General features: G+C 37.5%; 2 protein-coding genes across 2 annotated transcripts; both read right to left on the bottom strand.

Moving 5' to 3' along the window:
• Nucleotides 1-701: 701 nt before the first annotated feature.
• Nucleotides 702-3319, bottom strand: LOC115434553 (homeobox protein Hox-D9b-like). Its single transcript, XM_030156590.1, has 2 exons — nucleotides 2608-3319; nucleotides 702-946 (listed from the first exon to the last, which is right to left on the bottom strand). The coding sequence occupies exons 1-2, from the start codon at nucleotides 3317-3319 to the stop codon at nucleotides 702-704; spliced, it is 957 nt and encodes a 318-aa protein (XP_030012450.1).
• Nucleotides 3320-9057: 5738 nt separating this feature from the next.
• Nucleotides 9058-11726, bottom strand: LOC115433893 (homeobox protein Hox-D11b-like). Its single transcript, XM_030155451.1, has 3 exons — nucleotides 11075-11726; nucleotides 9665-9806; nucleotides 9058-9148 (listed from the first exon to the last, which is right to left on the bottom strand). The coding sequence occupies exons 1-3, from the start codon at nucleotides 11724-11726 to the stop codon at nucleotides 9058-9060; spliced, it is 885 nt and encodes a 294-aa protein (XP_030011311.1).
• Nucleotides 11727-15295: the final 3569 nt, after the last annotated feature.

The following is a 15295-nucleotide window of genomic DNA, read 5'->3' as shown; positions in this document are numbered from 1 at the left end:
ACTGGAGTAACTGGAGACGTTCCACTCAGCCATAGTGGGGAACATGAAAATTCCACTCAGAAAGACCCCAGCCTGCATCTCATAAACACACTGAAAGTACTTTAAAGCCACAACAGACCACTTGTAAGATTTATCTATCGTAGCTTGGTTTGTACTAGATCCTTGTCTGGAAGATTTTTTTTTTTTTTTTTTCAAATCATAAAATACATTTCATATTTTGGCAGAAAGCACGGACATTTTATGTGAAGTCAAGTGTGTGTCAAGTCATTTCAGTTTTCTAACATTTAAGATATACAACCGCTCAAAACACAGCATGTGATTTGAATGAATAAAGTCTTGGAGTTAAATCCATGTAGACCTACAGATTTGGCCACACTTCTTACATTTTACTGTGGACATTATTTACAGCTGCCCCAGATTCAATGACATGCAGATGGATGATTCTTCACCAGAGTACTGATGAGCATAAAAAGTCCAAAGAGTATTAAAAAGAAGTGTTACAATACGCCCCTGTCTCCCCTACAGTCTATTTTTTTTTTAAACCAAGGCAGCCATGTTACCTGCTGACCATACCAGGTAATGGTTATGACGTTGCACATTTCCGGGCATTTGTTTGTTTCTTATTTTTTTCAGCTCTAATGTCACCTGTCTCTGTCTCCATGATAAAGCAAACCCCATGTAGCTTCCCCTGTAAAAATCCATCATTCATTCACACTCCTCCTCTCCCGAATCATCAGCTTCTTCATCTTCATCCGTCTGTTCTGGAACCAGATTTTCACCTGTCTCTCAGTCAGATTTAAGAGTCCTGCCACCTCCAGGCGCCGGTCCCGGGTCAGGTACATGTTGTAGAGGAACTCCTTCTCCAGCTCCAAGGTTTGGTGTTTGGTATATGGACACCTTTTCTTCCTGGTGGATTTGGCGTGAATCCAACTAGCTGATGGGTTTTCTGCTGGACAGGAGACAAAAGTGGCCTGTGTTTTTAATATAACCACATACCAGTGCGGACTTCCCTGTGGCTGTGGTGTATCTGCTTGTTTGTGTGCCCTAAGACTTCAAACACTGACATAAAAACCCAAGAATGGCCTCAGGAACTGACTTTATGAGCCTGCAACTTTGGGCTCATTAAGAAACAAAACCACACTCTAGAAACACTGCTCTATAAATAAAGACAGTGTCCAACTCTCTCTTTTTTTTCAACCCTAATGCTTTTTTGACTGAGATACTGTGGCCAGAACAGTAAAAGTTGTAGCTCAAGCCCTCATTTCACCCTTTCTGAAGTGCAATGATTTAACATAATGAGGAAGATGTAAAATTATGCAGATTCTTCCTTATCTTTTATGTTAAAAATGTTTTTGGAAGGATAGTAAGATGCAGTAAATACAGAAGAGCACACTAATCCCATAAATTGTACTTCTGAGTGCAGACAGTGTTGAAATACAGCCAAAACTGTGCATTTTTAGAATTATTTAACCTAGTTGGAATGAGACATTTTAACTTTCAGTGATAAGAGCACTGATATGTGATTCTTTACCTTTACTGGCCAAAAAAAATAGGTACAGCGTCTATAAGGGAGTGATTTGTATTATTGACAGCACAGAAAGCAACAAGTATGTGGCTTTGGCTTGTTAGTCCCGCATTCCCACAAAGAAAACATCTCTGCCCTGGCTCTTTTTTCAGCTTGTTTTGATGTGTAGCCCACCTGATGAATTGGACTTAAACTATTTCACCAGAGATTTCATTTTGCATTGAAATAGAACAGTTTATTTTTGCATTTTGCATGCTATTAAGGTCATTTTTGCTCTGTGTCTTACAGAGAAGTCTATAGTACTTAGTGTTTGTTCTTGAAATTAAACAATAAACCTTTTAACAGCAAAAAAAAAAAAAAAAAAAAAAGTTAATTATTTGTTGCTATTATTATCATTATTATTTTCACATTGATCAGTCCGGCTTCAGAAAATGTACCCCGTGGTTTCATTTAGTCTATTTAATTTAAGACATTTTCTTCTTTTACTTTATTTTTTCTTCTTCTTTCCTCTGGCCCTGATCGCACGTACAATTATGATATTTCGCTCAAACATTAAATACTAGATCAGTTAGAAACTTTTTTTTTTTTTTTTTGTCTCGTTTGTTGATTCGTTTTTAAAGGAACGCTACGTAATGACTCACCTGTACGAAAAAATATAAGCAACAAATAACCTTCAATTCCTTCAATTAATTTCTTTTAATTACAAAAGTGCTATGCAGAATATTGTAAGGGCAAAAAAGTAAAGGTAATTATTTAAGCAGAAGTAGAAAAAAATAAAGTCTGTTGCCTTTACAAATCAGAAATGTTGCGCATGCCCATACCTGCGTGATTCCCATAGTGACAAATTGCTAAATAACAATTTAATTATTTTAATGGACTATAAAGTTTTATATTTTGTCGTTTACAGGACATTTATAGGGCAATAAAAGTCACACACACTTACTTACACAGGCCGCATTCTCCCTGAGTCTCACACACTCATACACACACACTCATACACACACTTACACACTCACACACACCTGTGTTCCCACTTCTTAAACTCTAATAAACATTGCAGACTTTAGTATATATGTCCTTACCCGGCTCCGGCTGCTGCTGCTGCTGTGTTTTCCTCTCCTCGTTCTCCTTCTTGGGCTCCGGCTTCCTCCCCAGCTCCTCCACGGTCCCCAGCCGCTCAAGGACCACCTCGCTCGGACTGGCGAAGCTGGAATCCTCGGGACTGTCGTGCGACGGCGGTGAACTCTCGGGTTTGACCGCCTCGTACCTCGTGGCGCTCGGACTGGAGAGGTCACCCTGCGCGGGGAGACACGCGGGGAAAGCCTGTGACAGAGGCGCGGGGTCCGGGGTGGGTGTCGCCCCCTCCCAGCAGCGGACAAACCTACTCTCCGAGGCAGCAGCAGCCGCCGACGCCGCTGCCGCCGCCGCTGTGGGTGTGATGTGCTCTCCGTGGGTCTGCGTCTGCGGGCCGTAGTAGGGGTGGTGGTGGTGGTGGTGGTGGTGGCCCAGGAGGTGATGTGGGTGGAAGAGCCCCGGCGTGGACTGCAGCTGCGGAGAAGACGACGACGAAGTGGACGTGTTTGTCCAAGGAGAGAAGCCGTTTAAGCCCGTTTGTTTGTTTGAAAAATGTGAGAAATCCGGGATGAGGGATCCGGGGCTCTCCTCGTCCTCCGCTCCCCGGGTCGGCTTTGCGCAGCCGGCCGTCGAACCCTGCAAACCTCCCGGGATGAAATGCGCACCGTACGGCTCGTCTGTCTGGAGCCCCATCATGGAATAATAATTCGTTAGCGACATGTTTATTTTATTATTTCAATAAAAAGTCACTTAAGTGCGACTGTAAAACCTTAGATGGGCTGGTATAGTGGCTTACATCCTCCCCTAAAATGGTAGTAATTTTTTTCCTGCCCTTACCTTCTCCTCGGCTGCCCATTGGTTCAGCTGTGGATCACATGGTTAGACTGTATTTACCCAGCACGGGAGATAAATCACATCATTCTTTTGTGCGAAGATATGTGATAGTAGGCCTACTATAGCCTGCAGCCAGATGGGGCTGAATGTAGGCTAACACCAAATTCTGAATCCTGGGGGTTTCAACCATGGTTTTACAAGCGGAATAAAAAGCGGCAGGAGCCTTTTACAAGCGTGTCTGAGGAGCGTGTGTGCATCTGTGTGTACATTTCCTCCACGCAAAATGAATAGCTCGATTTTATTTGTCATCGGAGACAAAACAACTGCACATATACTTAAAAGTGTAAAATTAACAAGGATCCTGTATATTTCTGGTGTGGGCAGATGTATCTCTGCATAAAACACTAACCTTGAGTTGACCCACACACACTGAAAATGTGTATGTCAGGGGTTACATTCAGACTAAATTCCAGTTTACATCTACAAGTCCATATTGATGTTTTAAATAGTCTTCATTGTGGATGTCATGTAGTCTGTTTTTCTCCTACATTAGGCTAAATCATGTGTTTTATACGACTATTCCCCAGTTTAGTTTAATTCTGTCAGTTTATTCACAGGTAAAATGCAAACACACTGGTGTAAGATGCATTTGGAATGTTTATGAAAGGGGAATCAAGCTATTAGGTGGGGTTCTGAAACAAAGTATATGATATTTAAGTCTGCAATTACTATCCCAACTATGTCTGAATAAAAGTAATATTTAACCCAAGTAAATCCCTGAATCGTCTTTTTCATGACTCTAACTATTAATGAATGAATGAATGTTTTTATTATTGTGTCTTGCATACAGACATGCCAAGCTCTTCCATGGGCTTATAAGACACCATAAATACAAACCAAAGATCAAATACCATACAATAGGCACAGTATATAAACAAAACAAAATACTGACCTATTTAAACAAACATATCTGCCGCTTTTTCCAGGCTTTACAAACAAATAATGCTAATTTAAATACATTGTTACTAATATTATGTAATTGTTAGGATATGATAAATAAAATATAATGACAGCACTTTTTCATGGATTGTAAATAAAATTCAAAGGATTTAACACATCGTAACAACTACCGCCTCTTTCTCATTAATCCCTTTTATTATATTGTCCAATAATAAATAAATATTTCTGAGCTTACTATATTTTCTGCATTTTTTGTCTTTAATTTTCTTGATGTAAAGACGACAATCCAGTCTATTCAACGCCACACATCTAGTTTTGGTAGTTAATTAAAAAAAATAATAAATAAATAAAAAGCATTATATAATATTCAAGGGAAGAGTAATTATATTGTTCACACAAATGTTTTATAACTTTCTGTTGAAAATGTAACAATATAAAGCCGTGAAAATGGCTGCTTTTGTTATTGTCATTTATTCATCAAAAGTGATATTAGAATGTAAAATACACACATTTGTTTCAATTACATGAGTGTTTGTGCAGCTTCTATTTAAAATAATAGATAATAGTTAAGTTTGTTTGATTAATACAGAGAAATTAAAGTATAAAAACCCAGAGAAGGTTTGTGGCCTCATGTAAGTGAATGTGAAAACTTTCTCTTAGTGTCTCTGTGTGAAAGTCAAATCTTATTGGCTGGAGAACCAAAGGGGGCGTGGCCTCAACACAAACGATCTGTTGTGCTTTGGCTGATTTTGGCTCAACTCTCCACACACAGACCATGTTTATTTGTCTGCCCTGCATTCTTAGCACCACCTGCTGGCTGGACAAGTGGGAAAATCACCTGAGAACACTTCAACGCATTTTTTTTAATAACCCCAAACGGTGCAAAAATGTGAACTGAAACCAAAATGAGGGTCAAGCTCTGAACAGAATCATTTAAGAACAAGAACTTATTGGCTCTTTGGCTGCACTAAAGATGTTAATGAGCCCATTTTATAACAGATGGCCCATTTTAGTACCAAGTGTATATAATTATTATGTTACAATTTGTGTATTAGTGACATAGTAGGAAATTCATGACTCAGATTTGGGTGAATAATTAAGCTATACTCAGTGTGCTGGCAGAGGTGACTCAGAGCTGATCTAGATTGAGATTTGTCATGACTGCACTGGAGGGAGTCACTCAGAAACCATAAAGTAGTACAAATGAACTCTACCTTAAACCTGTACAGCACTAAAATCCAACATGCACATTCATGTGGCTGACTCTGAAAACAGTATGTAATACAAAACACTGACAAGGACCATTACACAATGAATACATTTATATATTCTTTTACTTACAAGTATATTTTGGAATACGCAACTGCTTCTTGTAGTGGAGTAATTTAACTACTTTTGCTTTTAGTGCTTTTAGTGAAGGAAACTGCATGAACACTGAACACCAAACACTTCTAACACTGCTGCTTTGTGCTCAGGACTGTGCAGTTTTCATTACAATCTGGTAGCCTATTGGTTCTATTCTGTTCTATTCTATTCTATTCTATTCTATTCTATTCTATTCTATTCTATTCTATTCTATTCTATTCTATTCTATTCTTCATATATATATATATATATATATATATATATATATATATATATATATATATATATATATATATATATATATATATATGTATATATATATATATTTAATTGAATTTTGAATATTATAGTCACAGTACATACATACAAAGTGAACATGGGCATACAATATGAACTATAGTAACCCCAGTCCCAACCCCCCAACCACACATTTCATCTATCAAGGTTTACAAAGAGGTGAAAGTAAATGCATAAATAAAGATAAAGAACATAAATATACACAGAGTTACAAAATTAAATGTCTAGTGCAATAGCATTCTATTCTATTCTATTCTATTCTATTCTATTCTATTCTATTCTATTCTATTCTAGTCTATTCTAGTCTATTTTATTCTATTAAAAAACGTGAACAGCTAAATGAAAAATCAAACATTTGATCTGAGAAATAAATCCAAGTTGAGCACTAAGTCTGACAGTGTGAACAGTGTGGAGGTTAAATCTGACATTTAAAATCATTTGAAGTCATATGTAAATGAGATATTTCAGCCAAAGAGGACAGACAATATTTTTGACACTGCTGTAAGGAATGATAAAAGTATGCGCAGTTTTGTCCATGGAGTATTATATAAAGATGGTGACACCTATTTTAAAGATCAGCCTTAAGAAGATCTCTCATAATTAACAGCCGATCTGTGATTAATAAAACAGTTTAATTCCTCTAATTACATTATGAGGCCATCCAGGATATTGTAGCATAAATTAAAACATTCACTTTAATGGCAGTGAAAACACAACCTTGATAACATGGTAGTTGCTTTCATCATTATACCAATTATTTTTTACTTTGCCATCATTAAACCAATATTTTCCAAATACAGCAGCATTATTTTGTTATATCACTACCAGTAACTTACTATGTTACTATCCCAGCTATTGTTAGTGTCACTGATATACTGTTAAAAACTGCTTCTGTTTAATAAGCATTAACATATTGTTACATAAACTACTAGAATAATCACTATTATACTGCTACAGTTTCTTTATTACAAATATAACACCTTCTGCTTTAATGATATTAGATAATGTTGTAATGTAATGACACATGTTCCACAGTTTGTAATAATACAAGGCTTTTTAGTCTTTTAGTCTACTGTAAACTATTATTATTATATTTATTTAGTTAAAAGGATTAGTTAAAGAAATATCATTCAAAGTCAATGCACAGGAATAATTAATAGATAAGTACATTTGCATTACAGCTTTAGATGTTCTTGAGGTGACAGGAAAAGGATAAAAAAAAAAAAAAAAAGCTGAGCGAGCTATTCTGCTTTATTGTAGGCCATTAGTCTGAATGCTTTTAGTTCCAACAAGAAACACTCCCTTTCTCTGCTTTCATCTCTGTTTCTCTTTTTTTTTCTTTTTACGTCATGCACAAATGCGCAGTCCCACACAGAGAGTGAGTGGATGAGTGAGACAAAGAACCAGAGACAGCAGACTGTCTCTATTGCCCCAATAAAGGCATTAAGGAGAGGAAATGATAGGTTGTGTCGGTGTGTTGTGGTCGCTTTGCGGTTCAAGGTTCATTTGCAGCCTTGGACTCGCTCTGCAGTCTGGTTTGATGTTGTTCAAAGTCTGGGTCGGGACATCAGAACTAGACGAGAGACATTCCTATTACTTGATTAAAACATTAAACATATCCAAACAGTACATTTTGTGTGTCAGGAAACTACCATTTCAAAGTTATTCCACTATTAGTTAAAGGGGGAAAAAAAAATCTACCATGAGACAACCCAATAAAAATCAGTTCCTTTTATGTAGTCTAAGAGTCATTTCTGTAATATTTTTGGTGGTAAATCTTTTTCATTTACTTAAATTGAACATATATTGGTTTGTGACACAAGTAAGATTCAAAACCTTTCAAATCTACATGTGTTATGGAATCACAGACAGACCTCCCTTTCAAGCTTTCAAGTCAGTTTGTTATGATAGTTTTCTCAGAAAAACCTTTTTAAAAATGCAATTTGCAACATATGAAATGTTTTTTTACATTAAATTACACATTCTAAAGTAGGAAATGTTCCTTAAAGCCTTAAAAGCCTTTTTTTTTTTTTTTTTGTAGAAAAAGGAACTTTAAAATAGAATGTCTTGAAAAAAATCTTTAAAATGTCGAAACGTTAACATACAATTTGGTACAAATTGTGTGAATTAATAAAACGTGAAATGAAATATGTTATTTAAACGACAAAAAGTAGTAGATGGATAAAATACTGAATCATTAGTTCATCATTTATTATTGAATCACAGTTAAGTTATAATAAGTACATCATGATATGTCACAGCAAAATTCAAGAATATAGATTGCCTGCATTTATGCAGTCTGGTTTTTGTCTATGAAAGTGAAAGAAATACAAATGTCATATCGCAAATTTTACAGATTGTCTACATTTGCTTTAAGTGCATCAGTTCATATAACAAATAATATAAATTTTTTTAATCTTATGAGTTTGTATTAACATATTTATGAACAGAAAGCAAAAGCATCTGTTCTGCAGATTCATTGGATTGTCAGCCGCACAAGACGAAAATACAGTACAATACATACAGGCTAAAAAAAAATAGAACAAAAAGCAATCTGATACTTTCTGATGCATACAGTACAAAACATAAGGCATGTGAACAAAGCACATTTCTGTTGTTAAAATGAGAAGAATGAAGAGGAATATGGCCACATTCCTTAAATGCCACAGGCAAAGACTCCTTCATATTGAGACACATGACTAAAAGGGAAATGCAAAGCCAGAGAAGTCTATCAATAGTTTTTGTTTGTGTTTATAAAATGTAGAAAATAACCATGTGGGTGCGTATTTGAGGTAGAGAATTACATGGGCCCACAACCTGAGATTTTACGACAATTTACGAAGATTTTTACTGCGTATTTTATTACATATTCATCCTTTATGATTTGTTTTCCACCTACCAATGATATAGCATTTGCCACATTAAAGGAAATATTCAAAACAACTGTGGTGTTATGTTCTGTGTGGCTGTGGGGCGATACTTCTTTGTTCTTTCTCCTCTCATCAGAACAGATATCCTGTGTAGTACTGCAGTCTCTCTCTCTTCAGTTTCTTCTCTTTCATTCTTCTGTTCTGAAACCAGATCTTTACCTGTCTGGAAAAAACAAAAACAGCAGAATACGTTTATACTCTTTCATTATTTTGTGTAGTTCTGGTTGCAGATAGCATTAATAAAACCTTGCTACTGTATTTTTCTTACTGTTGCATTACTCTCTACACTCAGACAAACCTCTGTAATGCTGATCATGCTGATACCTCCATGGCTCCCATTGCACTTTATGGATGCCATCACAAATGTGGTATGTGTTTTGACAACTGCACAGATTGTGGTAATGTGAATGTTTCAACGTGCAACCTGAAAGATGAAGTGTCACGGATGATGCCTGGTGGGGCGTTATGTCATCATTCACATCAAACACTAGACCTGAGTGACCTTGATGTGAGCTCTAAATGCAGTCCTGTTATCTGTTCCTCCACTCAGATGTATTTGCTAATGCATGTCAGGCTGAAACTGAGTATTTCAGATGTTACAGCTGAGTCATAAGCGTGAGACCTGTGTGTTTTCTGTGTGTTACTATATGTCAAATGCAAAGCAAGTGTTTGAATGTACCGATCTGTGAGGCGCAGAAGGTGGGACAGCTGCATACGTCTGTCTTTGTTGATGTAAACGTTACATAGAAACTCTCGCTCCAGCTCTCTGATCTGCTGTTTGGTGTAAGGACAGCGCTTCTTCCTCACACTGCAGGGCTCTGCTGCAGAAAGAGAAAGAGAAGAGAAAAAAAAAATGAATTAAAATCTTTACATCATTTTAGGTTCAGATAGGACTTAAGAGCCAAAGCAGAGGAGGTCTGGCTCCCTCAGACATCTATAACATTTAATCCTGTCAGGTTCAGTGGAGAAAGAAGCTGATGTGAACTGAACTCAGGTGATTTTTACAAATTTAAATTCAGTGACTTTGGATTTCAGGTGAATGTTAAGGTCTCAGTCAAAACACTGAGATCAAGAAGCTAATGTCTTCTCATCGGTGGAAGATTTTATTTTAATCCTGACATGTTTCACACAATAAATTCTTCTTTAAATCATATGAATGGACGCTGTTAAGGTGCAGTTCGTTTGGTTAAGCTGAGCGTAATTACAATGGAACAATGCAACCTATTTTTGCATTTATTTTATATTTACATAGATTGATTTAATAATTTTCTAAGCTTTTGTGCATTTACATTTGTACTCTATAAAGTATTATGTATTTGTACATGCGTTTGTATGATTTTTTTTTAAATGTATTACCACTTAAAGTGCAATGACAATAAAGCTTTCTATTCTATTCTATTCTATTCTATTCTATTCTATTCTATTCTATTCTATTCTATCTGCCCGAAATTGTACGGAAATTGGCCTGTATGACTAAATCTGATAGAATTTTACATATATAAATCTGAATTGCCCCTTTTTAAATGAGAAATAAACATAAAGAATTAGTACTAATTATTTGGACAAATTAATTTTAACCTGCACTTTTGCAAATGATCATATTTTCCAAGGCCAACAACATACAGAACACTGATAACGCAAATGAGTGCTTTTTTACTATAGGAAATATCAGACTAGAATTAGAATATAATATTAAAGCTTTTAAAGTAGGTGTTTATATTGTGTTATATCATATGCTGGACTCTGTAAATACGCCTGTTTTAAAATAAAAAAGGAAAAAGCCACTTCGGCCTGAACACAAACAGGCTGACATTTAACAAACATCTGTAAAATAAATTATCATGGGCCTTAAAAGATATAGATGAGCTTATGGGCTTATATGTAGCCTATTTAATATAAGAGCTAAACTGAGGTTTTATTTTAAATATTGGAGAAGTTTGTCTCGGCCATGTTTCCACTCCAGGAGGCTCCACGTGGATTCGTGTCTGAACCAGGACTTGGTGTGTTTTAAAGAACCTCCTTCGTGTGTCGCGTTAAAAATCATCTCTTTCTGGTTTGTTTTATGAAACTGATGTGAAGTGGGACTCACTCGGGGCCTCGGGGTCCTCTGCGCTGCCGTTGGACAGGGGCGCATCCTTCTCGTCCTCCGTCACCGCGTCTAGGGGCTCGGTGTCGGACCCGCCCTTGGCCCCTCTGCCGCCTCTGCTCCCCCCTCCGTGACAGCTCGTCCAGTCGCTCCTATTCCCCTCTTTGTCGTGCTGTTTCCTCGGTGCTGGGTCCGTTTTCAGATCCCCTCCTTCCTGCGCGTAATCGAAAAACTGGTCGAAGGCCGACGGTAGGACCCTGTTGCGCGCGTCCCTGGGGTAGGAGACCTGGGAGTCGGGGCCGGACGTGGACGTGTACCCGCCGGGGAAACAACCGTGGGGCTCTCCGGTGAATACCTGACCATGAGGGAAACGGGAGGGACCGGTCGGGGCCGCGTAAACCGCCTGATCCCGGTGGAACACGACGTCCCCCGGGGAGCTGAAGCGCGCCGGCTGCGGAGAGGTGCCGGGCCGGTTGGACTGGTACAGGGCCCATTTGTTGGGAGCGGGATGCTGCCAGAGCTCCGGGTAACAGTAGCCTTTATACTCCGACAGTCTTCTGCCTGAGAGGTTGCTGTGGTCCAGTAAGGTCCCTGATGGCGTGATGGAGCCAAAGTCAGACTTTGACGGGAAGTTGTAACAGCTCGGTAGGTACATCAGTCAGTAGAAATAATGTCAGTATGTGAGTAAAAAAGGCAGGCTGGAGCAAAGTCTATAAATTGTCATAAATGGAGGCGAATGTTTGTGTCTTTACATCCACATGGCGCGCCGTAAAAAGGCCCAAAACAGGCTGCAAAAAACTGCGTTAAAAGTTAAAATAAGGAGCATAGTCACCAAATTAGATTACCCTCGAAAGAGCACAATAAATTCACCTCTCAGTGTTCCTCTGGAAAAGGGAAGTGAAGAAAACAAAGTTGCTGACCTTGAGCCTCTTCAAACTTGATCTAAACCATTCAGGCTGAGCTGCGTGTTTTTAGGAAACCACGCATGGCCTGCCCTAAAGAAACAGACACACACATCCTACACACACAGCCTACACACACTCATACATCAAAGTAGGCTCAACTAATTTATGCTTTTATGACATACTGCGTAAAAACGTAAAAATGCATTTAAACGAACCCAAATCTTTAGTTATCTTTAATGTAGTTTAGGCCTGGATGGTATATTTATATAAATGAATGTGTGGTTCAATGTAAAGGAAAAACAGCCTTCTTTTATGCCAGCTGCGTGCAGGTCACAAGACTCCAAGGCAAATTTCGTTACACTTTAACAGGAAAAAAAAAAAAGTACAAACAAGCCTGACATGAGGATATAAACGAAGATGCATTTCCTTTAGATCATTTTAACATTATGCTGGAGAAGCTCATGACCAGTGGCCAGAAGGTCTTTCTGCAGTTTAACTGGAACTACATAGTGACGTGAAGTGGTCATTTGTTGTCAGTTCACAGACACTTATGTTTATTTATGCTTCACATGTGTGATCTGTCAGATTCAGGACGTTTGTACGAGTAGCTGTAATTTTTAAAGGCCAGTTCTAGCATTTTACTGGTGGCATTGACTAGTTTTAACGTGAGTTTTCTTTTTAACACTTACGTTTTGCATTTTTTTTTCTTTAACGCTTACATTTTTCCTCACATAATAATCATAAATGTTACCATTAATAAGAGATTTGAGTGCTTTTTTTAGTCAAAAATATATCAATTGTCTTAAAAATCTAGCATTTGTCTGTCAAAATAATTGCTGACTTCTCCGGTCACAAATAAACACAGTTTTTCAACGGCAGCAGTTGAAGTAAGAGTGATAAAAGAAGATAGAAATCATTTAGTAAAGCAAATGCTGCAGTATTCATCAGATTACATGGTTATTTATATGTAGCAGCTCTTTAAAAAACAATCCCTTGTAGTGTAAGGGGCTTTCCTTATTCATAGTCCAATAAATATTTGTGTCTAATCAAAAGACTTGTCTATTCACATCCACCCACCCTGAGGACATCTGTAAACACATCAGCATGTTGCTCCAAGGAAATGTCACACATGACACCAAAGGCTGGCTTTTCCTTCAGATCTTTGTCATATCTATAGACCATATTGTGTTGTAAATCCTGACACATGCTTCCATCTGCCTGATGCTTTTTAAATACGAGGGTTGCTGAAGTTGACGATGACTGTCCCACATACTATTTCAGTTACAGCTGATGGTGTATTGAATGATGGTGTATTCACATATAAAAAACACTACTGTCATAGAAGAAGATCCAAAGAGGACCCACGGGAGGAGGAGGAGTTGTGTTGAGGTGTACAGGAGGTAGAACCACCAGAACACCTCTGTCCTCGGGGGGGTTCTGTGTTGTGTGTGTTAGGTAGAGCACATACCCTGCCTTTTGAAATTCTACTTTTCTTTTTAATCTAACTTATTTTTTTTTTTAGCTATTTGCATTCTGTATTCATTGTTGCTGTGGTGTGACTGTTTCTGTAGAGCGGTGACCATGTTTTGAAATTGAATAAAGTAAATCTATCTATCTATCTATCTATCTATCTATCTATCTATCTATCTATCTATCTATCTATCTATCTATCTATCTATCTATCTATCTATCTATCTATCTATCTATCTATCACCTCACAGAATCAGATAAAAACACAAAAAGCCTTTAATGATCTCTTCAACATTGTAGCTTTCTTTAATTCTTTTATTTTTCATGTATTTTGTCATTTTATGTATCAGTATTCACCATCCAATTTACCGATAAATGTGTGTTCTTATATATTCGTCCTATATATATGTAGAAAATGCATAGCCTTAAGTATATTATTTTCAGCTAATGTTAATTGTGCCACCCATATGTACTGTGTTAATTACAACCATACTACCACTGTTATAATGAGTAATGTCGTGTTAATAATACTTGGCCTGCACAGTGAAAGCCTGCAGGTGCCTGATGATGTTGCAGCTGCTCTGCATTGCTGAGCCACAGGCGGTGGCGGCTGAAATGATGATGGAGCCTTTTGAACATGACAAGGGGGGTATAATTGGGCAATGTTTCCCAGTGTTCAGGTTTTACACACATTTTCTCCGACCAATCGCAGACACAGGTTCCACAGGGCGCAGAGAACTGTGGTTATACCAGATAGTGACTATAAATATTTACTTTGTGCATCTGTCTCTGGGGCGGAGGGAACTTCTTTTGTGAGTAAAGTTACAGACATTTTATTATTGAATTTAAGTGAATTAAAAGTACCTTAACGACTAGAACTTTTGTTATTTATTCGCAACATTATTGATACCAAGTATCCTACAGCTCTTGCAAATCAAATTGGATATATTTCTGATGTTCATCACTATGGTACCAGAGCCTCAACTCAAGGTCTACTTACATTACCATGCCCAAAAACTAATTCAATGAAAAGCACGGTTGTATATACAGCTTTTTCTTTATGGAACACTTTTCCTTTAAATATTAGAAACATTTCAAGTAAGAAAACATAAAAAAAACATGTAAAGTCACTATTCAGGCTTGAGAGTTACTAGTCTTTTTATGTTACCATTTTGGGAATTTTTTCTTTCTCTGTCTTTTCCTTTCTTTTTTACTGTAACTAGATCTGTGTATGTATTGTAACTGGATCTGTGTATTGTGGTTTTGCATCCTGAACTTTTTTCTTTAAGAGGACCCCAGGAAGACTAGCCTGGCATTTGTGGGTCGGCTAATGGGGATCCTCAATAAAGAATAAACGAAACAAAACAAACTAAATTGCAGTAGGCTGTGTTTCACATGTGGCATGTAGCTATTACAGGCAGATGGAAAGTGATAAATGACCTATAGGAGTATTGCAATATAAAGGGTACACAAAGTATGGTTCTAACACTTTTTGTATCAGCAACTTCCCTCCAGGCTCAACAAAAGGGTTTCCCATTGGATTTGGCAACAAAATCTATAGAAAAAACATACTTGCATGATTGGATGAGAGGTAAAAAATAATTGATCGTATTACCCTTTGTGGAGCCGATGGTGGAAGTCGCTGCAGAGTGAGCGATCTGGCTTCCTTATTATTTCTGTGAGTTGCATAGTATTAATCAGACACTTGAGGGACAATGGTGGTGGATTAAAGATGCAGAACAACTAAAACACAGGTGAAAGTTTCAGCTCTAAGAAATTTAGTTAATGAAACTTTCACAATGTATGGCACAGTTTACTGCAAGTTTAAGAGTGAGGTTAAGGTAATGTT

Source organism: Sphaeramia orbicularis, chromosome 15, assembly GCF_902148855.1.
Source record: "Sphaeramia orbicularis chromosome 15, fSphaOr1.1, whole genome shotgun sequence".
In the NCBI taxonomy this organism is placed as follows: domain Eukaryota; kingdom Metazoa; phylum Chordata; class Actinopteri; order Kurtiformes; family Apogonidae; genus Sphaeramia; species Sphaeramia orbicularis.
The sequence above is the reverse complement of the archived record's forward strand: the minus strand, read 5'-3'. Positions and strand labels throughout refer to the sequence as shown.